At 41.9% G+C, this 26,980-nt stretch overlaps 1 protein-coding gene and 1 long non-coding RNA gene across 4 annotated transcripts in view; one reads left to right on the top strand and one right to left on the bottom strand.

Moving 5' to 3' along the window:
* The window catches only part of lig1 (ligase I, DNA, ATP-dependent), a 62,881-nt gene that overhangs the window by 34,780 nt on the left and 1,121 nt on the right, over positions 1-26,980 (top strand). For all 3 annotated transcript variants that reach the window (XM_031286068.2, XM_036004977.1, XM_036004976.1), the window contains exons 19-26: positions 5,659-5,769; positions 8,799-8,870; positions 10,149-10,293; positions 10,826-10,908; positions 12,596-12,748; positions 16,382-16,435; positions 22,857-23,000; positions 23,786-23,878. In XM_031286068.2, coding sequence (XP_031141928.1) covers positions 5,659-5,769; positions 8,799-8,870; positions 10,149-10,293; positions 10,826-10,908; positions 12,596-12,748; positions 16,382-16,435; positions 22,857-23,000; positions 23,786-23,878 — 855 coding nt within the window. The remainder of the gene's footprint in view (positions 1-5,658; positions 5,770-8,798; positions 8,871-10,148; positions 10,294-10,825; positions 10,909-12,595; positions 12,749-16,381; positions 16,436-22,856; positions 23,001-23,785; positions 23,879-26,980) is intronic.
* On the bottom strand, positions 18,006-18,937 carry LOC118495822. Its single transcript, XR_004898268.1, has 2 exons — positions 18,628-18,937; positions 18,006-18,458 (listed from the first exon to the last, which is right to left on the bottom strand). It is a non-coding gene; the product is annotated as an uncharacterized LOC118495822 (long non-coding RNA).

Below are 26,980 nucleotides of genomic sequence, written 5' to 3' on the forward strand. Positions count from 1 at the left end.
ACTATCAATCCAGGCTAACGTCAATGATATTAATAATGCATGCATGTTGCTTCCTCTAAATTTCAGGTTGTCGTCGACTAGTGGGGCCTGCTTTGTTTGTTTGAAAAATTGGTCAACATTGATTGTGATTGGTGGTTGGCTGTGCATGCAGAGCCTGCATGTCACACACAAGCAACAAACTGTGTATCCAAGAACACTTAAATCCGTGTAAATTATGTTATATCAGACACAACTGCTGTTGTAGATTAGTGTTACGTTTCTAGCTTCGCTGCTCCGAACCCTAACGTTAGTTGGGCCAGACCCCTTGATTCTTTAGGATAACTTTATTAGCTTTAGCCTGGCTGGTAGCAGTTTTCTGGCAACTTTGCGGTGAGAAATAGCCAGGAGCCGTTGCGATAACGTTGCATTAATCAGGAGATATATTTAGTCTTTGCAGCGAACACACATGTGCATCACTGTGTCTGCGGCAGCTGCCACTCACGGTAACGTTACTTTTCTACACACACATGGGAGAGTCTCACTTCCCTTAACAAACCCCGTCACACTAGTCTCGCATTGCCAGACCTTCTTTCACAGCACTGTGGAGGAGGAAGGTCTAGTTAGTCCACACTGCATTCCGGGATTCCGGATGGGAGAAAAACATGTTCTGGTTTATTGACATTTCTTTAAACCAGTCACAATCTTCTTGGGCGGCGATAAGCGCCGGACGGAGCAAAGGTGTCTGCAAAATTGCCTCGGGAAGGAACTTCTTTTGGTGGATCATGTGTACGTTCAAAGGTTGTTTTAGTTGTGCAACAGAAAACTCAGATTGGACAGATAGTCTAGCTGTCTGGATTTACCCTGCAGAGATCTGAGGAGCAGTTAACCAAAGTCCTCATAAATCCACCTGGAGTTTAAAATTCCAAGACAAAGAAAGCGGAAGGTAACGGACATCCGGCCGAAAAGAGAGACATCTGTTGGAATTTCCAGCGACACTGGAGCAATCCCGGAAGTGGAACGTCGTTGATATAGACTACCGTCAGACTAACGTTACGGCACATACACACGTTGCCCACATGGCCACCTGTCTTAAAGGGGAAGGGTCGGCCGGTAACAATCATGTAAAAGGGGAACAGTGAAAGTTTAATTTTCTATCAAGCAGCAAAAAAAGTTAACATCGCTCGTCCTGCGATGTGACTATCGCACATGCGCACATCGCGATGTAGACGATGAAACAAAATATCGTGCAGCCTTACTACCTTGTCCTCATGTCCCCCTCCAGTCATCAAGAGCTGCCACTGGCCTTTACATTTCTTTTTTTTTTTATTTGGAGAGAGGTGTCTACTTTGGATGGAGATTTGAAACCAGCTTGTCAGGAAACTTCATCTCTGTAGTAGATGGCTGGAACACTTGTCGTTTAATTGCAGCTGTGGGTAGGCTTGCCAAATTAGCGAGCTTGTGCTTGCGTGGGGAGAGAGAGGAAGAGATCACCGGTACCTGAAGCTGTGGCATTTTGCCCACGGTTATCTGAGCGCACTCACTACTTTGGCTGCCTGCTCTCTCCTACTATCTTATTCACTGTTACTGTTTGTGTCAAGGCTGACATGAGTTGTCACAGATGAGACTTTAAAATAGTGTGGGAATGAGGTGCCTGGTGACTTTATTTCCGCATTTTCAAAATTGGCTAAGACGAGAAAGCGAAGCATAATGTTGCAAGATGGGATGCTGCAACCCCCCCCCCCCCCCCACACACACACACACACACACACACACACACACACACACACACACACACACTCACTCACTCACTCACTCACTCACTCCACCACCTGAGACTGTCCTCTGAGTTTGGAGGACTTCAGTCCATCGCACGCTTTTGATGATAGTCTGTTTTATTAAAAGTGCATTTACATCTCCCATGTGGCTTTGACTTAGAACTGAACATTTAGCCCACGTATACATACATATATAACGTTTATCGCCATTTAGCGGAAAAATACCTAGATATGATTTTTGGTCCAGCCCTTCTGCAAACCAAACTGCTTCACATTGAAAGCTTTCCACTTGTGGGGGCACTCGTGAAGTCATGGCAACCAAATAAACAACAGGGTGAGTACACATGTCACTCGGCACTTAGGCAAAGTGACAAACCGCGACATGAAATCTGCGACATGAAATCCGCACTCACGCGGATCCCGTGAAATAGGACAGCTACAGTTTATTGGAAAATAGCATTGTGGACACTGAATTTGATGAATTTACTGTTTATCAGACCCCAGGTGAGACAAGAAGCTAACGTTAGCGAATGCTGCGGTCCCTCTGCCTTTGACTCCCCGCTGCAGGAGATGCTGTATTTCTCCGACAGGCTGTATTAACGTTACTGTTTTAAATCCGTTTTCCAAGTTAGTGGGGGTGCATACCGCTCAAAACCAACATGAAAAACGTAGCTAGTAATGTTCACGCAGTGTTTTTGTTTTGTTGTTAAACTGAACAAGCCAGTGACGTTAAATCACCGGTTTCAGGTAACGGCACCCTACGATACCGTCTATTTGCTGGATGGTTTCAAGGTAACGGTCGGTAGCTAACATTAGCAGATAAACCCGTTGACAGCGACGTTATTGTTCATATTTTGGCACAATGTTTCTGACCGTAGTAGTGGTCATAGTGACTGAAAGTGTGATGTGAAATTCTAAAAAGAAACTACACGCTGCAGGGTTTCCCGCAGCACTTTGCAGCTCGGGCGGCCCGCCTAAGCTGGGGAACCCTACCGCCTTAACTACGTCGTCAAAAAAAAAAAAAACAATCCGCTGCACAAAAGGCCGTCAAGTGCATCTCGGACAATAGCGCGGACGCGCTTCACACCGCGAGCGGGCCTGCGCGCCACACGGCCGAAATGAGAGAAAAAGAGACTTGGTCCGTCGCTGTCTGGAGAATAACTAGCCAGTTGATATCGCACATGTGTGTCCATGAGAACAATCGCCATTTCACTGTCGCGTGTGCGTCGGAGTTTGTCAACAAATGTGTGGCAGCTGGGGCATGCCCGGGCAGAGACGGGGTGAGTGGACTTACCGGAGTGTTGGCATACAGTGGGCAGAGAACATTTCTATATGTTTCTCTGTCCTGTTCTTCACATCAGTGAGGCTTTTCTTCTTGTGAGTGAAGCTATTGGCTGAGCTCTGTTATCTCAGTGCAGTTTTGGAGAAGAGTTGTCAGGTGAAGTGGGAGGATAATGGGAGCAACGGCAGTAAAATTGTTATAGCACTTTTTATGAAAATAGTTTAATGAGCTTAAAATTGCACATTGCAACTGTTATTTTGAAAAACTGGTTATTTATTAATTATTTAAATTAAATATTTAGTGTAGTACAGAGTCTGCACTACAGAGATGTATTATATATTTAAATTTGATATTTAGTGTAGTGTGTACTACCCCCCGTCAGATGGCAAACATCTTGATTCGGTCTCGCCATGCCTTGGTCTTGGTCTTGACTCGGTCTCGCCATGCCTTGGTCTTGGTTTTGACTCGGTCTCAACACCTCAAAGTCTTGGTCTTGACTCGGTCTCGATACACTCTGGTCTTGGTGATGACTTGGTTTAGGTGGTCTCGACTACAACACTGCCATGAACCGCAACATCCGAATCCAGTCCGGGACTTAAGTTGCGTACCGTTCCCCATCACTCTCTTCTCATTTCCTGTCATTTCTTGCACTGCCATCTTTTGTAATAAAGCCATAAAATTTCCCCAAAAATACTAAAAAGAACCCTTTACATCGGCAAACCAGCGGGCTATAGGAAATGTAATGTATTTTTCATCAAGTTGGCTTTGTTAGCAGTGCCATAGTTTGGGGGGGAAAAGCTTTCTTGTACCTTGGCGTGCTGTCCTGAGGAAATCCAATAGCTGTGTGCCAGCAGGACTTGAATGCATGTGGTTGCTCATGGCTCAGCTCGATGCCCAACCTCCCCCTACTATCGAGAAACGGCCTAACCGCAAACTAAAAGTTTACTTTTCAGTGCTACCCACCCCTTCTTTTCATTTCTATCCATCGTTCTTTCTCTCTCACACACAGTTTCTCATCAGTTCACATAACATCTGCCCTCTTAAGTTTCTCTCACACTGACTTTCATTTCTCCTTTTTTTTTTTTTTTTTGCTCCTTTTCTTTTCAGAACTTTAAAAGCTACATGGCTCTTTGTCTCTCCCTCTCACCTTATTGCTCTGTGTCCACCGGTCTCTCCGTCTAATCACCCCTCTCTCCTTTCTTCTTCATTACTTTTTGATGATACCTGTTCGTTCTCACAGTACTCGCTGCTCTCTTTTCACCTCTCTTCTCACTTTTGTCTTATTCATCCTTGTCTCTCTCTTCCTCTCATCCTTTTTTGGCACTTTGATACAGCCTGTCTGCAATTTTTTACCTTCTTGGTCCGTCTCTTATACCCTTACCCTCTCACCACTCCTCTCTCTCCCTCCACACTCCTTACATATCCGTTCTCGCTCTTTTTCACTTTCTACCTGTCGATGCTCCTGAGAGCCGTCTTCTCTCACCTTTTTTGTTTTTGCTCTCACTGCCTCATTTTCCCCCGTCTCCAAATTTTGAAACCTTTTGTCTTTCACACTCTTTTTCCACACATTCCCCTCCCTTTTTAAAACTTTTTTTTTTTTTTTTGCTGTCTGTTCGTTCCTGCTCCTCACCATTCCACCAACATGTGAGGTTTTGGATTAAAAAACAACAACAGTTAAACAGAGTGAAAGGTTTGGGTGCTTGTGCTTCATTTGCATGCTACAAGAGTGACGCAGCATTTTGAAGTGATGGCATCGTTTCTTTAATTCTGTGCTTGAAACTTTTTCCCTGTGTTTGTTTGTTTAATGTGTGAGCCTTCTGACATTTATTTTGGAATAGCTTGAATTTAAAATTTGCATCCTCAGTGCTGGCATTATGTTGTCGTGTGTGTGTGTGTGTGTGTGTGTGTCGACGCGTTCCCATAAACACAGTACATGAACTATGCCTGAGTGACACTAACACACATTCCCTGCGTAGAGGAGATGCTCTGAGATTTTATAGCACCTTGCTGCATTATTTTGCATATTAATGAGGGAAAACTAATTTTCCCAGGGAGATACCACAGTGCCCTAATGCTTCTAATTATGAATTCATATTAATGCATTACCCATATTAATACAAATACATACATTAATGTGTTACTTCGCCTAATGGCCGTACCAATATAACTTATTTTGTTTGATATATTTGACTGTTTCCAAACAACCTGTTACCTCTTAATAACCCAGATATCACGGGGCTTAGCGCTCTCTGTCTGATGAATGTGTTGACTTCCAAAGCAATTGGCAACAAATGGGAGGGCAGCTGGCAGTCCTGAAACAGCCTCAACATGCCTAAAATGGAATCTTTTGTATTCATGCCTTTTTTAAAAGCTCCAAGTTTGGACTTGTACTGAATATACATCTCCAAGTTGGTTGTGTTTACTTCAGTGCAACTTCCTGACACTCATCTGATTGCTGGAGCAGATGTTGCTTATATGCAGATTGGCAAATAATGTCATCTGTCTTTTCTTTTTCTTTTTTATCCCAAAAATCCCTCCCTACCTCTCTACTGAATATGTTCTCTTGTCTCGTTATTCATTTCTAATTCCCTTTTGCTGTATCTTCATTATTTTCTTCAACAGGTGAAGAAGGACTCTGTGGTGTCGTGCGTCCTGGACTCAGAGGCGGTGGCCTGGGATCGGGAGAAGAAACAGATCCAGCCCTTCCAGGTCCTCACCACCCGCAAGAGAAAGGTACGGACGGAGAGGAGCAGAATAAGATGGGAGGAGGATGAAGGAAATGCTCGGGGTGGTTTTAAAAAGGGGGAAGAAAAGAGAGAAGAAAAAAACCAAGTGAAAAGGTTGATGAGAGAAAATGAGACAGAGATAAAGACGAGAAGGTAGGGGGAGAGGTAGATAATGGAGTGAAATGATGAGAGAGAGAGAGGTTTTTTTTTTCCAGTTTAGATCAGAATAGCGGCCTCTTCCCGCCACACCAACATTACACACACTAGAGTGAAAGCGCTCCTTTTTTGCCTTGTCTTTTTGCCTGTGTGATGACCTCTTTGAAAATTAGGAAAGGGATACGTAGAGTGCCAATGTGGAGAACACGATGATGAAAATGATTATCCTGATGATGTTTTTCGCTAGATGCCGTTACCGCCACTACAGAATCCTGATTATTTGTGATGACGGTTTGATGCACAAACTGATTGTACTGCCCTTCTGGCATTTTGTAACAACATCTCTGCGGTTTTTACGACCAAGAGCGTTCTTGCTGAAATGAAGTATTTCAGATGAGGAGATGAAACCCGATATGGATTAATTAAACCTCATTAGGCGGGGAAAGTAATGAGGGAGGGAAAAGGAGAAGAGGGATAAATTAGGAGAGAAGTCTTTCAGGTTTGAAGACTGTGGAGGTTTTACTGACACTGGCATTTCATTTTGTATTCCTGCTCACAGCCCTTTACCACTCATCACTGGTCAAAGAGGCTTCATAATATCATCAAATACTAAAAGGGTTTTCTTAAAGAAGAACGTTAAAAGCCGGTTGTTGAGCCTAATTATAACAGAAGTGTTTTAGTGAGATTTGCGCATCATAAGTTTAAACATTTTGCTCTATAAAAACTATTTCTTACACAATGATTAGTTCAGGTGTAACGGTCGGGTTCGACAGGATTCAGGTTCGATAATTTGATTCCATTTTGGATTTCGAACCCCATCTCTAGTTATGTAGTCTGGTATTGCCAGACCTTTTGTCTGGCAATACGGTTTCCTCTGTCCGGTAATTACCGGTCATTGACAGAAAGAGAAAAAAAATGACGAGGACCGAAAATTGTATTTGTCTCCGGTCAGAATGACCGGTGAAAATAATTCCCTTTGCACAATTTGAATTGTGTTGAAATAGGATACAGTGATGTTCATATTCTATTAAAACAATCAATGAACAATGTTTTTTTTCTTAAAAAAAAAAGAAAAGAAGAATGACTAGACTGATGCGTATGCGTTCTCGCTCTGATTGAATGCAGGAGTAGACTACCGTAGATTTACAAACGGCGACTAGCAAACGGTAAAGTCCAAGCCATGGCGAAACAGGGAAATAGTGCGAATTACTTCATGAAACCTTGATGATATAGCCTGCCTTTCAATTGTTTTTAAGCCCAATAAACACGGAAAAATATTTGACCGGAATTTTTCCCATTTGACCGGTAAAATGAAACCTTACAGGTCACATGACCGGCACCAATTTTTTTTCTAGCGGAAACACTGGTCTGGCTAAACCACCTATCTATTCTGGGATAGGGGGAAAAAACACGCTCTGGCTTGTTTGCATTTCTGTAAACCAATGGACCTAAACCAAAAGCACAGCTGAAATTGATAACCTTAACGATGGCTCAATTCCATCAAGTGTCCCAGTAAGCTATTTCAGTGAGTCAGCATGCACAACACCAGGGTCTCTCCTAAGTGGAATGCAGCCATCATTAATGGGTTTGAATACACCTGTGCTGTTCCTACTATGACATGTCAACATGTCTGCCGTGAAAAAGGTCTATCACAACCACCCTGGGCGGTACCGATAGCGGAGATAGCGGTAGGGTTGGGCCACGCTTTTTCCCAGCAATGTACATCTGTTGAGCAACACTACTAGTTATGCTACAGCGACCTCCTGTTTGAAAGTGTTTCCTAGCAACTAGTCTATATCCACGACGTTCCCCTTCCGGGATTGCTCTGTTGCCGTTGGAAATTCCGCCTGATTTCAGCCGGATGTCCGTCACCTGTCCGTAGGCTATTTTGCAGAGGCACCTAGGTTTTCACGGCTTAGCGCCGCCCATGACGATTGTGATTGATTTAAAGAAATGCCAAAAAAACCAGAGCACGTTTTTTTCCCATCCCGGAATGCTGTGTGGACTAGCCGGACCCTCCTCCGCAACGCTGTGGAGGAGGGTCTGGCAAAGCGAGAATACCTAGCAACTGATTTACACATTAGTAAAGTTTTTCTAGTTAAGACATTTATTTTTAAGAGGCCCTGTGGAGTTTAACATTCAGTGTTACTCCAAGCGCATTGTGTGTATCCTTGAAACACGTTGAGTGCATTTCCTTTCTTATAAAACATTAACAAAAATAGGATTATTTTCAAACCTGCATTGTTTGCATCCATATTGACTTGCTAGCAGTACACGTCTTCCTTGCCTTTGTCGTTTTAATGGCACAACCTGAGTCAGTAAATCACTAGTTTGAAACCATCCTGTAGCCATGAAGGCAGGAACATGGTAATGGATTTACAAATAGCTGGTGTGTAACCCAATCTTGGAATTCAATATTGCTTCGGCGTAGTTATGTAAAAGTCATGGAAGTTTACACCGGGGCCGAAGGGGAAACGCTGTAATAAGGCAGTGTGGAGAGTCTAGAGACTGACAGGGAGTAAACAAGTTTGGAATAAACAGGATGAAGTGCAGGAGAGGTAGGAGATGGAGAAGCAGAAGAGGTGAGTGAAGGGAGTCAAGGAGCAGGAAGTAATATGCTGGAAGAGAAGGATGAACACAGTGAGGAGGTGCGAAGCTGTTAAAAAGTAGAAGGGAGAGTGGCTAGGATAGGCGCAGCAGTTAACTTTCAACATGAACAGGAGAGAAATCAAAGAGCTCTTTGTAACAAGTCTCAAGGTTGGATGTAGCGATTTGTGAATAAGATGCTTCCATTTGCATATTTATATCAAAGTGTGTGTGTGTGTGTGTGTGTGTGTGTGTGTGTGTGTGTGTGTGTGTGTGTGTGTTTTATCCCTGCAGGACGTGGATGCTTCTGAGATCAAAGTCCAGGTGTGCGTGTACGCCTTTGACCTGCTCTATCTCAACGGCGAGGTAAGACCTGGTGCTGATGAGGCAAATATTACCCCAAGATTTCTCTCAACGCTCCTGTTGTCATTTAGAACTGGCGTGTCTTGAGTGCGTGCGTGTTTATTGTTTGTGAGCGTGCCTGCATTCACGCCGAGATGCCGACAGCGTCCCTGAATGCCAATGATGGTGCTACTGGAGGCCGTAACTAGATAATGATTGTAACGCTCATTGTAATTCCAGCCGTGTGTGTGTCTGTCTGAGACTGTCTCTGAGTTTATTTGTGTGTATGAGAGAAAGAGTCTGTGCATTTTTTGTGTGTGTTGTGGGTGTTATTTGTGAATGAGTGTGAGATTGAGTGTGTACGATTCCAACCAAATAATACTCTTTTTAAGCTAATTTCCTAAAAGTCAGCCGAAGAAAATGCATATCGGCGAATGTTTCCATCAGCCAATGCTATGCGAATGTTCCCAAGTGGATGGAAAACAAAACTACTGAATGAAAAGGGCACCAGTGACTCTTAAGTTGTGCTATTTCATTGCTGCTTCCAACCTAATGTGGCATTTATGTAAATATTATGAATTTTCTCTCTGTACGCACATACTTTCTCTTTTTTTATGATTGTTCCCCCCACATATATATCTTAAAAGTTTACAGTTTTAAGGCAAAATATAAATGAAAGGAAAATAAAAGGGGTTTTGTGGTAGTGTGGGTAAAGCAAAAAACAAAAGGGTTGTAGTGAGGTGCTGTTCACTGGAGGTGGACTTGAAAATTTGAAAAACGTGTCGCACACTCTGGCTCCATATGCATTTGCATATGCTCTTTTTATTCTGATGACGTTTCATTAATATACATTGTTGATTTGAAGAAGGCCTGAGGGCCGAAACGTCATCAGAGTTATGCATATGGAGCCCGAGTGTGCAACACTTTTTCTTATTCCCTTTTTTGTTATTATAGACATTTAGGTGATATTGTGGCCATTTCATTCATTTCTTTAATGCACAAATTCAAAATACACACAAACCTACCGTAGGTGGTGGTTGGAAACGATAGTGATTGTGTGCAAAACTGTGTTCTGCTGGTTTGGGACTGTACTTGTGTGTGGGTGTTTGTATGTGTCCAATGCTGTCGTGACTGTGTATCTGTGAGCATACTCTGAGACTGTGTGTTTGTGTGTGTGGGTAGCTAGCTGAGATGGCATTTCATCCTTGTCATTGCAAGGCTCCAAGCTATAAAGAGGAAATGGTTGTAATGATGCACAATTTGTAAGAGTGTGTGTGTGTGTGTGTGTGTGTGTGTGTATAGTCGCTGGTGCGACAGCCGTTGAGTCGGCGTCGGGCTCTGCTGAAAGAAAGCTTCTCAGAGGTGGAGGGAGAGTTTGTGTTCGCCCGATCCATCGACTCCGACAACACCGACGCCATCGCAGAGTTCCTGGAGCAGTCTGTCCGAGGTGTGTGTGTGTTAGACGGAGACACACTTTCTTGTTTTTCTTCCTGCTGTCTCCATGCGCCTTGAACCTTTTTGTGTGTGGGTGTATGGAGTGCCCATGCTTGCTGCCTTTGTGTGTACATTGTGTGTGTAGTAGTTGCCTGCTTGTTTTCCTGCCTGCTGTGTCTTTGTTTGGCCTGTATATTGGCTGTATTCTAGTGTGTTTGCCTCAGTGTGTGTGTGTTTGTGTGTGCAACAGAGACCGAACCTGTGAGTTGTGTAATTGGGTTTTCTTGTGGTGTGTGTGTGTGTGTGTGTGTGTGTGTGTGTGTGTGTGTCTGACTCAGTATACGAGAAAGAACACAGAAACAGCTTCCCCATGTGTATTATGTGTGTATGCGAGTTCTATTCCTGTGACTTTGTCTACTGACTTTCTTTGTGTCCTGAACCTTTTTGTGTGTGTGCAGATACAGAGACCTTATATGTATCTAGAAGATAATCTGTTCATTTTGTTGCACACCGGGAATCGTGTGTGTGTGTGTGTGTGTGTGTAGACTCCTGCGAGGGTCTAATGGTGAAAACTCTGGAGAAGGATGCCACCTATGAAATTGCCAAGCGCTCTCACAACTGGCTCAAGGTGTGTGTGACACAATGGTAACTCACATACACTCCCTGTTCATAAACACGGGCATGCACTGACCCCAACACGTGTGTTACACACTTGAAAAGCTTTTGTTTCATTATCTGACACAAACGCATACAAGTGATCACACATTTATGACTGACTGACTTTTTATTAGGGGTGGGGGAAAAAATCGATTCACGCAAGTAACTTTTTTTTTTTTTTTTTTATACGACTTATAAAAGGTTGCTTTTCCCCAGAATCAATATTTTTTTTATTTTTATTTTTTTTTAACCAATTGTTCACCTGATTATTTTCTGTTCATACGGTACCGCCGACGGCGACTCCATCATCTGTTTCCAGCAAAACCGTGCGAAAGCAGAAAATCCATGTTATGTTCTTCTTTACAAATTAAATAAATGTCAGACTGACTGACTGACATGTGATGTGCATTCTTCTTAGAAAACAATTAGTTTTTAGAAATGTCTTATGATATATTGTCTCTAGAAGTGTATTATTAGGGCTCCAAGCCCGAGGGGGCTGGGAACCGCATTTGCAAGGCAACGCGATTCACAGCTCCAGCGGAGCTGTGGAACCCTATTGTTTTCCTAAGGGTTATTCATCATCATCATTATTCTTCTCTGCCTAAAATTCCTGCTACCGAAACCGTACATGTTGGGGGGGGTGCCATTTTCAGGACTGGTCCAAAACTCCGCAAGGACCTCAGGCGCAACAATTTACCCACTTACACCACTAGGTGGCGCTATAGCAGAAAAAACCGCATTTGGTGCTAAAACTCCCACACCGGACATTCAAAAACCATACATCCTCGCGTTCCCTGGATCCAACGGAATCGCCTGATATAGGCCACGGCCATTTCCGCCTAGACTTTCATGCGTGAAAAATCGCGATTTATCAAAAGCCTATTTTTTCGATCTCCTCCTAGACCGTGCAACCGATCTGCACGAAACTTAGCAGGTAGCATCTCCAGACCGACCTGACAAAAATGTATCAAAAGAATTTTTATGGGATAAAAATCGCGCATATTACGCACAAACAAATTTGTGTAGCTAACTATGAAAACACCAACTTTGCCATATCTCGGCCAAAATAAATGCTATCAACGCCAAACTTCAGATTCTTGTCTGCCATGACCCCCAGGTCCCCCACACATTTTATGAAAATTGGCCAGTAGGGGGCGCTACAAGTACAAAAAGTTTATATCTCATGAATGGCTCATCCGATTTTTACAAAATTTGATGGGTACCATCTAGGGCCACCCCTACAGTGGGGTACTGATTTGTCAAAGTGGGCGTGGCCTATGGGACCCAGGTTTGGATTCACCACTTGGATTCACTCACACATAAAGAGCAAGTATCATCGGTTTTAACACAAACTGATTTCATATTTCTGGAGGACAGGAACATTTTTAAGACCATTAGCTTGTCAACATTTTCAGGCAGCCATTTAGACCTCTGACAGATCACATTGTTAATAAATGACATGTAATTGTGCTCTCTGGTGTTTAATTAAGCATATTTTTTGTGCCTTTTTTTTTTTTTAGACTTTGTAACCGATCCAATTGTTAATATTGAGATGCATTTTTCAGCTCCATTAATGCATATCATTACATGTGTTTTTTGTGCTTCATCATGTAAATATACAGTCCCATGTCTGACGCGCTGTTATCCTCTCCCTTCAGCTGAAGAAAGACTACCTGGACGGCGTGGGCGACACAGTCGACCTGTGTGTGATCGGCGCCTACCTGGGAAAAGGCAAGAGGACAGGCACCTACGGGGGCTTCCTGCTGGCCTGCTACGACGAGGACAACGAGGAGTTCCAGTCAGTCTGCAAGGTGTGTGTCTGTCCAGTGCATGTTTACACGGCTGCAGCTATGCATCCCACACACAGGGATATACGATATGGGGGAATCAATCACATCAATCTCTGACTCACATTTTTTCTTCACATGAAAACAGCTTATATAGTGTAAAAGGTGCAAAAGATTTTACCATGTCAACAAAAAAAAAAAAGATTTTCAAGGTTCACATTTGCCGGCCGGCTGTTATTTACTTTATTTTATTAGTGGAATAGTGCACATCCAAATGCATTTCGCTCCCTCCCAAAGGACCCAAAATAAACATCTCCAGGGAAACTCATTTTAAATTTCTGGCCTGGGCATTTCCAGGCAGTTGAATCCTGAAGTTTAAAAGTGTTAATGTACGTAATTTAAAGTGGCCCTCTGGCAGTTCATGTATTTATACATTTAACCTTTGGGAAGTAAGACTGATAAAAATGTGTTAATAGTGTGCCCAATCTTCAGCTCCAAGATGGTCTATTTTTAACATATTTAATGTATTGTTACACCCCAAGCGTGTTGTCAACTTGTTGTTCTCTTTTGTGTAATAGGCTTTAAAGATCTTTGTATTAGGGGGGGTATATAGTGTTGACTGTTTTCTGTTTATGTCGGTTTATGTGTGTGTGCTGCGGGCTGTTATGTTAGTGCAGTGTGTGTGCGTGCGTGTGCGCTGGAGCCGACGGAGATTAAAACCGTTCGTTCACCGCGTTACCTTTTCAGGCAGTGCTAGTGGTTTTTCTCTGTTCGCAATATTTTGTCTGTAAATAAAATCTCACTGGAGAATTGTTTTCACACTTGAGATGACTATCCTAGTCAGTGAGGCAAGGATGGATGTTGCGTTCTAAGTACACCAGAGAAGACACCACTTTCCGTGTAAAATGTGAGCTGAAGAGCTCCTGTCGTCTGTTATTGATTTTTATATAAATCTTCCTTTGCTTGGATAGCTGCTAGCTCGAGTGTTTGAGAGACCTTCACTTTTTTTAAGAATAGTGTTTTATTTTTATTTATTTATTTATTTATTTATTTTATACATTGTCATAATTGTTTAGCTTTCAGCTCTAAACAAATGCTGACTGAGCTGCACAATGGATGATTCTGTTCCACCTGTCAGTCACTGTCACCTGGTGCATCCAGTCCCAGCAGCTTTTATTAACTTGGGTATTCAAACTTTGAGCTCAGATCTTAATCACATTAGAGATCACATTAAGATGGAGTCTCAAAACTGCCTGTCTGAGGTGTCCTGGCTGGCATTCCTATTTGATCTCAGTCATGTTTGGATAAATTGGCAGTAACACCTTGTGCTTTCTTAAAGTTGTGTTGGTGCATCACCTCCCACATGCACAGCAACTTTAGGAATATTTAAAAAGTACACGAGGCCTGCAGTTTTTTTGTGTGATTAACTTGTATTTATTTGTGTGTTTGTTTCTTAAACAACACGCAAAACATACAATTTGCAACATGAACATATTCCCCACCCCACCCCCCCTCGTCATCACCACCCACCCAGACAAAAATCAAGAAAAGGTGACAATATTGTTTACAATAATCAAGACCATTCAACGTTGTAATAAAATAATAGACAATAAACTATAAACCAAATAAACATGTATAATATATAAGCCCATCATGCTCTCCCCAGCACATAGCATTTTAGGAGCCCTCCAGAAAGCTCAGGTACTTTCCCCATTTTCCTGTGTAGGGCTGCATTCACACAGCCTGCGTCGGCCGTCAGACTGTGCGGGGAAAACGCAGGTCTTTCCTTCATTTTGAATCGGGGGTAGTCCGTTTAGGCGAAAAAAACATGCAGCGGGCCTGTGGCGAAAAGTTGAGATCGATTCAACTTTTGGAGAAACGCAACCTGACGTCACGCTACGGTGGCCAGTCATGTAGCCTTCGATCAGACTTGTCAGTGTTTTTAAGCTATGGTTGGAGGCGGTGTGAGAGTCGCGTAAACAGGAAACATCACTGCCTCTATCGCTGCCACAAGAAAGTTTTAAAACACTATTGAGGATAAAAAAAGTAACAAAAGCACGGAACTGCCCGGGAGTTTGTGTAATAGCTTAATGTTTCCTGCAACAACAAAGCACTCGCTCATCTCTTTTCTTTGTCTCTCTATCCCTGTAAAATAAGCTGCCTCCAAGTGCAGTCGAAAACATCGTAATCTATAAACGATCTGACGGAAAACAGTAATGGTGAAATATAAAGTCTACTTGTGCTTTGTTTGGGGGGGGGTTAAGAACACAACAGGACCCCCGCCACACCACCCTGCTGCAAATTGCCAGATCACTTTTCTTGGTGTGAATGCCCACTTAGAGGCCTGCAGTCTTAAACAAACAAGAGGCAAAGTTTGGGACATGTAGCAGCACACAGTCCCCTGCTTCTTTTTCTCTTTTACTCTCCAATATCAGCCATGAAACAAAGGCAACAGACAACGATCTTGTTGTCCTTGACATGGCAAACTTGCGGAACATTCAGTTTGAGAGGCTCCGCTATAATTGAAAGCAGAATTTAACCCACATTTGCATTTCCCAAATGTAATCTAAACTTTACGTCCTGCTGAAATTTCCTTGTCTTCCTCACAAATCCAGGAGCAGCGATGCTGCAGAGTGGCTGCTGTGAGCTTCACTCCGACACAGTTCACATAGACGGCCCTCACAGGGAAAAACGGGCACACTAATGAAACAAAAAAGATAATTAGGTTACAGTCAAAGCAACAGTTTGTTTGGGCTCTCACCGTTGCTTTAGTCTTTACAGGTGCCTATTGTATCAGTGTGTTTGGGTTTCCCAGGAGTCAAAACAATCACATACTCATTGAATCATAAATTGATTGGAATCATAAATTGATTGGATATTTGGTTATCTCCTCACATAGACTAATATTACTCCAGACTACTTCTGCTTCACTTCGTCTTATATATGCTACCTTTTCCCATCATGACTATTGGCTATTGTCTCGCTAAATGATGATGATATGGGTAAGCCCAGTATGATGATGAACAGACCATGGTCCATGTCCACCACGTCCATGGTTGCGCCTTGAAAGGTCAGCGGCAACTTTGAGCGCAGCGCTCGGCGCAAATCCGAGCGACGCCAAGGGTAGCGCAGCATCTAGTTGGGCGGCATGGCTCTCCCCATAAGAAGTCAGTGGAACGGCCAGTGCACAGTGGTTTTGCCGCTTATCGTGTAGACGGCTTAAAGGTGCCACAGTTGAATGAAACCCCTCTGAACCTTGTCGTGGTGACTGCAGCCTCTGGAACATAAAGCTTCCTGTAGACACCTGCAGCATACGCCTTTAGAATACATCTGTGAACTGAAAAATGCTATATGTGCACGATATACCAGGCTTTTTTTTCTCTTTCCCTTTCAGCACATGTCAGCCTGTTAGGTAATTCTCGTGTCTCAGCGGGTTCAGGTCTTTTGAGAAGTGACACGGCGCTTCAGGCAAAGCAGGGAGACATTGTGTATGGGGATGGGCTCGCTGTACTGTGTTCTTCTGCTCGCTGCCAAATGTCTGCAGTCTCACCATGAGGGAATATGTATGTGTATATCTAAGTGTGTGTGTGCGTGTGCGTGTGCGCGCGCATGCGCGCGTATGTATGTGTTTCTCTTATCTCCTCTCGTCTCTTCCAGATCGGGACAGGCTTCAAGGATGAAGATCTGGAGCAGCATTACAAGTTCTTAAAGGTAACGTGGCACAGCGTGACTGTCGCGCAAACTTGCTCGGTGACAATCTCAACTCCCCACGTTGATGCTTTTTTTATATTTTAAATTCATAACTGGGGTTTCTTAACATTCTGCAACCACAGGTACTTAATTTCTTAAGTCAATATTACTGTAAGGTTAAAAGAGCCCGAATGAGTGTGGCTGAGGCCCTTTGCGTAAAATCATTCCCTCAATTAATTATTCATTCATTCCAACTTTCCAGAATTAAATGGATAATTTTATACTGAAAGCCCCCCTCTACTATTCTGGACGTATTGCCTAAAAGAAATTACAAAACTATAAATAATTTGACTTTATATTACATGCATTTACTTGCGCGTGGAAAATATTGGCCAGAGTACATAAACGTACGTCTGCATTTGGAGTAACTGTGCAGGCGTGCTCTGTTGTTGGGTAATGAATTGCTTTTTCAATTTACATCTGAAGAGGTTCGTTCCAGAGCAGCAGAGCAGCAGCATTTGAAGATATTGAACTGCTCTCTGAAATTGATAGCTGTTGTGAGAGTCGAAATTTGTTTGAGTACTCCTATTGACTTTATCAGCTAAATTTAGAACCCGTTTTTACAGAAATAAGAGCAGAGAGGCTTTTTAAAAATGCAGTCATTTGTTTTAGGAAAGCGACTGATTGTGAGATAACCTTCACTGTACAAACATGCTACACACCGTGGAGTAAAATAACCTTAAAGTAATATTTGAAAGGTTACGGCTTTAGACTCAGTGGTACAAACTGCTGCACAGTGCAGAATCCCAGTGAAACAGTGATTGAGAAGGTGGTGTAACCTTTTTTTTCCCCCTCCCCCAGACCAATCCAGCCTGTACTGTAGTGCTTTGTAATGAGGCTCTTCATCTGAAAGTGATGGATGGTGAATTAATGCGAGTTGCCGGTGTGACTGTGCTGCTTTGGTTGCAGAGCTGCAGGCCGATGGCAGTCCAGACACGGAGACGATTGGCTCTGTTCACTCTCCTCTGGGTGGCCAGCCGCTGGGCTGTGTCCACGGATGCACTGATCCTTTTTTTAATTTCCTTTCCATCCTTTGTTTATTTTGATACTTTAACTCGTTGATCTAGGCTAGCTCAAGTCTTAAACCAGTAGTGTTCCTTTTTTCCTAAAAATTCTCACACACTGAATTAAAAAAAAAAAGGAAATACAAATATTACGAAAATTCACACACTAAAATACACACATTAATCAAACATTAAAAGCAGCTCTAAAAAGGTGAGTTTTGACTTGTGATTTGAACATGGACAGATTGGTGCAGAAGTGTTTGTCTATGATAGAAGTCTGAATATCCTTTTAGTCAGAGATTTATAGTAACAAAGTAGAACTACTTCACTACTGTACTTAAGTACTAAAAGGCTGTATCTGTACTCTACTGGAGTATTGTTTTTTTCTCCTACTTCCACTTTTAATTCAGTTCATATTTTCGCTGAGTTTAATACTTTTACTCTGATACATTTTTTTATGTGCTGCATCGTTACTCGTTACTAGGGCTGCACAATATTTTGTTACAACATCTAGATCGCCATGTGCGCGTGCGCGATAGTCACATCGCAGGACGTTGCAATGTTGACATTCAAACTTTTTTGCTGCTTGATAGAAAAGTTAACTTTCACCGTTCTCCTTTTACATAATTGTTACCGGCCGAGCCTTCCCCTTTAAGACAGGTGGCCATGTGGGCAACGTGTGTATGTGACGTAACGTTAGTCCGACGGGGTTCGTTATGGGAAGTGAGGCTCTCCGTGTGTAGAAAAGTACGGTAAGCGGCAGCTGCCGCTGACAGTGATGCACATTTCCATGGGAAGCTACAGTAGTCAGTGTTTTATGTTCGCTGCAAAGACAAACTAAATCACCTGATTAATGCAACGTAATCACGACATCTCCCGGCCATTTTTCACCACAGAAAGCTGCTACCAGCCAGGCTAAAGCTAATGTAGGTAGCCTAAAGAAAAAGTCCCAACTAACGTTACGGTTTGGAGCCACGACGCTGGAAACATAACACCAATCTACATAGTCTGTGTCTGATAGAACGTAATTTACACTGACTGAAGTGTTCTTGGATACACAGTTTGTTGCTAGTGTGTGACATGCAGGTCTGCATGCACAGCCAACCACCAATCACAGTCAATGTTCATTAATTTATAAAAAAAAAAAACAAAGCAGGCCCCGCTAGTCGACCACAACCTGAAATTTAGAGGAAGCAATATGCATACATTATTAATATCATATTAAGTCTGGATTGATAGCATTTTATGAATAGGCTACAATGGTGCCATGTCAGTCAACCAGTGTATTTAACTCCCTAATGTCCCTCTCCAAAATCACTTCAGAATAGTCACAGACATTTTCCACTGTTTTCTGACATTTTATGGACTAAACGATGAATCCAGACAATAATCAGCAGATGAATTGATAATGACAATAATCGTTAGTTCCAGCCCTAAACTACACCTACAACTTCTTGAAGACAGATTCCTAGTTTATTAGAACGTACTAGAAGTGTTATTTTTGCCTTCATTTCTATTGATTATGTAGAACATTATGATAATGTACATTGCACAGCAGCAGTTCCATCAGTACAACAGGCATGTCGTTCTCCACCGCTGCAGCTTTTCTTCCCTAAGAGAAATAGTTTTCGTTCACTGATGATGTTTCTGAGTGCTGTTAAGCTACTGTCAGTGAAACCCAGCACTTCCTGCTCAGATGTTTTACATAGAAAGTCTCCCAGAAACGGGAATATAGCCTTTGAGTTTTTGGCGTAAGACTTTTATGTAAGAATATGTTATGATGACCCATGTTGTAAGTGATCGCTTTGTTTACTTAAGCGGCCACTGAGAGCCTGCTATTGAGGGACGTTGTAAAATGTCTAGTTTTTTAAGACTGCGGGGTCTTAAAAAGTCTAAAATTTCGAAATCAAAATTTTAGGCCTCAACACTAGAACAGCCATGACGGTCATTTTGACCGTTTTGAAATTTAAATGTGTAATAACTTTGCTGAATAAAAAAATACAATCCTGCTGGTACCTGACTTTTCCTAAAAGAGTCTGTATTTTCATTTTTAATTGTTTTTATACACATTACACAAAAGGCAAAGAAAATACAATCACTTTTACCTATTTTGCCATACACGGTCATATTGACCGCTCGGATTTTCACGCTATTGTTTTTAAACTTTTGCACGATTGAAGATGCATATTGGTTGCTTAGTAACTATCATCGTCTTTGTCAGAGAAAAAAGGCAGCGGCGCACGGTCCGAGCAGCGCTGCACACCACAGCAGACACCAAAACGGAGGCAGTGTCAGGTTAGGTTAGGGTATACATGTTAAAATAAGATACTTTAAGATGTTATTTGCCTGTTATGTTGAATGAATTTCCATACCATATTTTTCAGCCTATGAAATAATTACGGTTCACTATGCCATGATAGGAATTATTGAAACACGTAGCCTATTAGGCCTACTACTCAAATGTATAATTAAACTCATTAAAATTTACATTTTGGTGTTATTTCGTTTTTCTAAAGATATCCTAACACAATACATGCATTAATTTCACAATTAGGTATTTATCATGAGAGATTATAGAGTTTGGAATCTGGTGTTCAAAATTACCGCTCAAGGCAATTCTAGTAGTTATGGAATTCCGGCACTTCTAATGTTAAAAAAGTCTTAATTAGGGTTAGGGTTATTTGCTGAAGTATTGTGTTCTAGGTCTTAAATAATTTTCAACAAGTCTTAATTTTCCTACGTCCATGTAACGCTACCTCCAATGCTCGTTGAAATGTTCCCACAGCCCTTTAGAATGTTTTTTTTTTTTTTTTATTATTCTGTGGTGTTGTAGTTCTTTCTGTCGCTAATCCAAATATAATTTGCTGTATTACGACTACAAATGAAAACATGCAACTTATTTTGCAGCCAATCTAGACACCAGTCCTATAATGCCAATGAGGAAATTAGGGAATTGTTTCAGACAATGTTTCCGGACTCTGACATCTGACTGTTTTTTGATGTCGTGATATAGGTCTTCAATTTCATTCATAATGGTCTTAAAAGGGTCTTAAAAAGTCTTAAATTTGACTTGGTGAAACCTGTAGAAACCCTGTTTTCCCACTAAACAAGAAGTCAAGCTTTTCTTTTCTTCTTTAGCTCGCCATTATTTCTGCGTAGTCTGTAAAAACTGTGCATTTCCCCCAGCAACAACACCTGTACCTGATTATAATTGCCCTCCTTGAATAAGTCTGAATAAGTGAGTTGGCTTCCGCACATTTTAATGGTTTGCAAAATTGCATCGTTTTAATTTTATAACCATAAAGACGAGAGCCTAGATTGAATGTGGATCAAGTCTAGCTGATGCCTGACCTGTCAGATAAAGCATATCGGCGTTTGGCTACACTGTCGATGGTGTAACAGCAGCTGTGTTTTATAAGACTGCATGCCTACCAGCTCACTTGAATAAGAGAGTCACTTGAATGCCTACAGTATAAATAATGTGTGAGAGAAAAGCAGCCCCACTGCTGCTGGAGCCTTCTTTTTCCCCAGCATCACTTAACTGTGACCCAGTTTTGTGGACACTGCAGCAGTCGAGTTAACACAGCGCTGTTCCACAGTCCCATTCGCTGAAACAGTTGTTTAACGCCAAAACACGGTGGGTATCATTTTGAAGAAATGTGACACCTACGCTGACAGAATGATTGCTTGTGTCAGAGTTAAAAAAGGCACTATTAAATATTGTAGAAGTTTGCTCATTTTTCCAAATAGAACAGGAACAGTTGTGGGGTTGGGTGGAGGCCCGGACTCAGCTGCAAGGTTATTTATGATTTTTATTTTTTGTTGAATATCAGGTAACAAAAAATGTGAATAGCAAAAGGGGTTTCTGAATGAAATCTTTCATGTAGGTGTATGATACTGTGGTTTGAAAAGCAGCCTCTCGTGTTAGCCCTGAGGCAAGCAGGTATGATGTGAATACGAGTGTTGAGACGCTGTGCTGTCTCTCGGGAAGCGGTTGGGAGGCAGCGGCAGGTTCAGCAGGGCAACCAAGGCCTTTCTGTCACTGTCTCTTTATCCGCTTCTCTGTGAATGCATTGCCCTATTTGTTCTACATTGTGAAAGTCTGTTTGTATATACAGTGTATATATATACTATGTTTATTTTACTTTTTCAAAATGTGAGGATTAACTGCTTTTCTATTTCATGTCATAAATAGAATATCTTTCCAATATGATACAATACAACTATATTGTATTGTATTTTTAACACTGAAATTGATTTTGCATTCCCGAGCAGCACAAGTACACAAAGAACTGGACAACAATTACACATAGTACATAGTACATCACTCTGGGAACTGAGCCTGGCTTTTTTTGAGCTGTTATTTAAAGGCACAATAAACCTTAAAGGTGATAGAATGCAAAACCGAGTTTACCTTGTCATAGTTGAATAACGACAGTTCGGTGGGAAGAATTGGGCATACAGAGAACCTCAAAGTCCCATTGACACCTCTTTCCTCTGCAAATCTCACAATTTGAAACTGCTGCTGAAAATGGGCGAATCCCAACAAAGCTAAAAGTTGACGTCAACTCGGTGGCTGTACCTTATTTGGCACCAGCGTAGATCTCACTAGTTTAGCTGCACGCTGCTCTGTGTACTTCCACAGGAATTACAAAGAAGAAAGTTTGGAAGTTTTTCAAGGATATTGAAAATGAACCACGGTTGTAAATGCAGTGTTCCAGGCTGTACAGGGAATGCTGACACTTTTCACATCTTATCGCGAGCTGCCAGTCGTGGTGCTCCAGGTAAGCGGTAGTTGGTGGTTCAGTTACCCCAGCATAGGTGACTGTGCACTGGTTACAGAGCACCACGAGCTGCCGGTTATAGAGCTCCGTCAGGTCAGTGGTAGTAGGTGGTCTAGTTACTCCAGAAAAGGTGACTGTGCGCTGGGTACAGAGCATCACGAGTTGCTGGTCGTGATGCAAGTAAATGCTAAATGACAAAACTTACCACTCTGAAGTAGTCATTTCAAATCTTCGGGCGACTGGTTGCTCCTCTACATCAGATTCTTCCTCTGATTCAGGCTCAAAGATATATGGTTCAACACCTAATGTCTCCAGCTTTGCTCGTTGTAAACTTACCAATCAGCGCGCAGCTCATCTAAATATTCATGAGCATACCATAAAATTGAAAAAAACCTTGTTTCATTCTAGGGCTATTTCACAGGGTTGCATTAGGGCGCATAGAACAGCACCTGGGCCATTTTCAGCCCAACCAATGTTACATACCCTATTCGGAGACCTTAAGGAACAGTGTGAAATACCCTATATAAGCATTCTATCACCCCTTTAAACTTAATTTGTAATGAAAATGGTCATTATCTATTCTCTGTTCTGTAGGAGCACATTCTGCCCAAGCCCCGTGCCTACTACCGCATCGACCAATCAGCAGAGCCCGATGTGTGGCTGGACGCCGTGCAGGTTTGGGAGGTGAAGTGCGCCGACCTGTCGCTGTCGCCCGTCTACAAGGCTGCTATGGGAATGGTCAGTTCCCCCCTTTTCCCCCCATGTGTTTCCACTGATACATTCTGCCTGCTATGCTCTGTTGCCTACAATAAAAAGTCACAGTTAGCGCCTCGTAATTGAGTTATTAAAAACGTTGTAAAAGATGCTGGATTTAATGGAACAGATACTTTGACTGCACGCTGGACTCTCAGTCCCAAAGTGCACATAAAGTGTTTGCCATGACATTAACATTATTTAACTCTCTGAAAACATTTATAGGAAGAAATATTTTTAGCATTTTTTTTTTTATTTTTTTTTCCCCAACCGTATTTAGTAATAAAAAGATCAGAGTTTAAAGGTGCGAGGTGCTTACTACTTACTACTTTCACTACAGTTTTTGTCCTAGAAGTCTTTCTAACCCTAACCGTTAACTAATAGGGATTTAATATTAAGTCTGACGGTCAAAAAAAAAAATGATTCAACACATGTAGGGGTTACCGTTTTTATTCCAGTACTGCTTGTGTGGGCAGCACGGTGGCTCTGTGGTTAGCACGTCTGCCTCACAGCAAGGTGGCACTGCAGAGTTTGATCCCCGGTCTGGGCAGGGCCTTTCTGTGTGGAGTTTTCATGTTCTCCTCGTATTTGTGTGGATTTCCTCCGGTTGCTCCGGTTTCCTCCCAACATAAAGACATGCATCCTAGGTAACTAGGACTTCATTTTAAATTAGCCGTCTGGCTAACACGTGCATTGTACTAATCAAACAAATCCATCTTACTGTACTGTATACTGACTGTGATCCTGTCTGCCTGCCTGCCTGCCCTCAGGTGGATCCAGAAAAGGGCATTTCTCTGAGGTTCCCTCGCTTCCTTCGGATCAGAGACGACAAGAAGCCCGAGGACGCCACGACCGGAGCTCAGGTACATCAGATCACCCGCACTGGCATGGAACTTGTTGAAGGCTATAAAAAATAAAAATAAAAAACAGACATGTGCAATCACCAGTTAAGTATAGAATAATGTCAGATACACATTTCAAGCATTAAATACCATCTGTAGAGCGTGTGTGGAGGCCCAGAAGGTCTAACAGGTCAGCCTTGTGCAATACAATAATGACTGTAAACCTGTAGAAACTCAACCAACTCAACGTTTGCCCGGCCGTGTAACTTGAAGTGCCATGTGGAGAAGGTGCATCGACATCACTTTACAAGAGCTGTCCTGTAAGTAATCTCTAAGGGTGAATAGCACTGCAAGGACGAGCCTTTTTTCCCCTATTGATTCATGTAGTGGCCTCCCACTGCACGGAGAACAAAGCTACAGTATATAACTGCCAGGTAACTCAGCACCTCTGGAGTTCAGTGTTGGAGGCTGGCTAATATATTGTAAGGCAACAAAAAGTGAGTGAATAATATTCTACAGTAGAGATGTGCAGGTCACCTGGTACCTTCACCTGCATACGCACATACTCAAGCATCCAACAACAAACGCGGCAACCTGTGATTATATTAAACGTAAAGCCCTTATTTTCATGGCTTTCTCTTAGTTTAGCTCAGTAAAGGAATAAACACTACACCTGGTACAGCCACGATAAGTTTTTACGTAGATAAATACATTAAGTTTCAATGATTTAAGATGTTTTTCTTTATTTTTGTTTATATTTCCCCGACCTTCCCGCTGACCCACCAGCACATCATTTATGAATAATTCAACCCAACCGACCTGCCTTACAAGTCAATGCTCGCATCGCTACAGTATGTTAGTGTATATGAAATGAAATATCTTATACAAACTAACTCTTTAACTATTTTTTTTTTTTGGAGACACTGTTGAGATTCACGTTTTCTCAAACTAAAAATACTGAAACGACAACAAAAAGAATGGGTCTACAACAAACACTGTCATTAAGGATTAGTCTGCTGGTTGTTTTCACCATTAGTCGAGTATTTGCTTGGCCTATAAAACCTCAAACAGTACAAAAAAAAAAGAAGCCCAGGGTGACCTCTTTTCTTGTTTCGTTCGACCAAAAGCCACAGATGTGTAACTTTCTATCATGTTAGAGAGGAGAGAGCAGTGGGTTCTGACATTGGAGAAGCTGAAACCAGCAAATCTTTGGCCTTTTTGCTTAAAGAAGTACTGGTATTCAAAGTTTATAATAACAGATGCTGATGACCGTTTTATTGATAGACTTATCAACTCATTGACTAATTGATTAAGTAAAAAAATTGCCATTTCATCTGTCCTTTTCATAAAAGCAGATCACCTTGGATTCTGTAAAGTTGTGATAGGCATTAGACTGTTGACTGTAATTACTGTCAGTGGTGAAGTATTCAGATCCTTTACTTACTAAACTAATACCACACTGTACAAGTAGAAGTCCTGCATTGATGATGTTACTTAGGTATAGGTATGTAAGTACCATCCGGAAAATGTACTTTTAATAAATTAAAGTAAAAGTACTCAATGCAGGAAAAATCCTCCCATTTTAGAAACTGGAAACGATACAAACTGTTGTGTGTTTAATGGTCTAATCATTTCAGCTGGACTTGTAGGCCGTTATATTGTTGGCTAGTTTCATTTATAATAAAACGTTGTATTTTATAAACTACATGTGTTTTGTGTGTAAAAAATCTTAATTTGTAAAGTAACTAGTAACTAAAGCTGTCAGATGAATGTAATGGAGTAAAAAGTACAATATTTCTCTCTGAGATGTTCTGAGATGTAGCGGAGTAGAAGTAGAAAGTGGCATGAAAAGAAAAGACTCAAGTAAAGTACAAGTACCTCAACATTTGTACTTAAGTACAGTACTTGAGTAAATGTACTTAGTAACATTCCACCACTGATTACTGTTGGTACACAGTAATGGCTGTATGTACCATAAATGATGTCAGTGTCCAAAGTCTTTATTAGCAATCCGTTCTGAATCATGCTCTCCTGTGCTAACATCTGGACTGACTAGATATCTGAGGATGCTTTTATGTCCGTCTGCGATCCAGAATAAAAGAAAGTCAGTCAATCAATTCATCAGTGACTCAAACAGCCTGACAACAAGCCGCTAACGCTTAGCTTTGATTTGTAGACGTGTTCACTGTCTACCACTTTGTCCACCAGTTAAGACTCTACTAAAAGTTTTAAGACACGCTCGCCAGCATCAAGCGTTGCCCTGGATGTCCAAACTCTGACTGACAGCCAACAGCTTCCTCTTAAAGCCAACCCAGCTATCACACAAGCATTGCACAGTGTTGTGTAACAGCACACTGACATTCTCACAAAGATTTCGAGTTTTGGCACGAAACATGCCAGCTGGATTCTTTTTTTACCTGATCCTAAACAGGTGTAACTTTCATAAGGTCTGAATCATATTATAATGTCAACTTTTACTGACTGGAATTAACAGCCATCTGTTAACTGTGGAGTCAGGTTTGTGCCCATTACTGTTAGGAGACAGGTTGGAACATCGGCTACATCTAAATTAATCTTCCATCGGTTATCTGGCAGGATGAACACACACTCCTAGTTTCACTTTGTGTGATTTAGCAGACAATTTAAAAGAAGCTTGACCTCATTCAAGTCCAAAGGAGTCAGGGCTGCACAATCTATCTAGTTTTTTTTTTGTCGTCATCGTGATATTAGTCTCCCATTGCCAGACCAAAGCGCTGCGGAGGAGGGTCTGGCTAGTCCACACAGCATTCTAGGATGGGAGAAAAACATGCTCCGGTTTATTGGCATTTCTTTAAACCAATCACAATCGTCATGGGCGGTGCTAAGCCCTTGACACAATGATGGTGCCTCTGCAAAAAAAAAGCCTCGGGATAGAACTTGTTTTGGTGGAACATGTATACGTTCAAAAGTTGTTTTAGTCGTGCAACAGAAAACTCAGATTGGACAGATAGTCTAGCTAGCTGACTATCGCGATATCAACTGCCGCAATAAACACATCGCGAAAGGCTGCGACATATTGCTAATAACATTCTGATTTTTTTGTGTTAATTGAAAGAAAATATAAGTAGAAAACTGCACTTTAAA

This window comes from Sander lucioperca, chromosome 9, assembly GCF_008315115.2.
Source record: "Sander lucioperca isolate FBNREF2018 chromosome 9, SLUC_FBN_1.2, whole genome shotgun sequence".
Taxonomy (NCBI): domain Eukaryota; kingdom Metazoa; phylum Chordata; class Actinopteri; order Perciformes; family Percidae; genus Sander; species Sander lucioperca.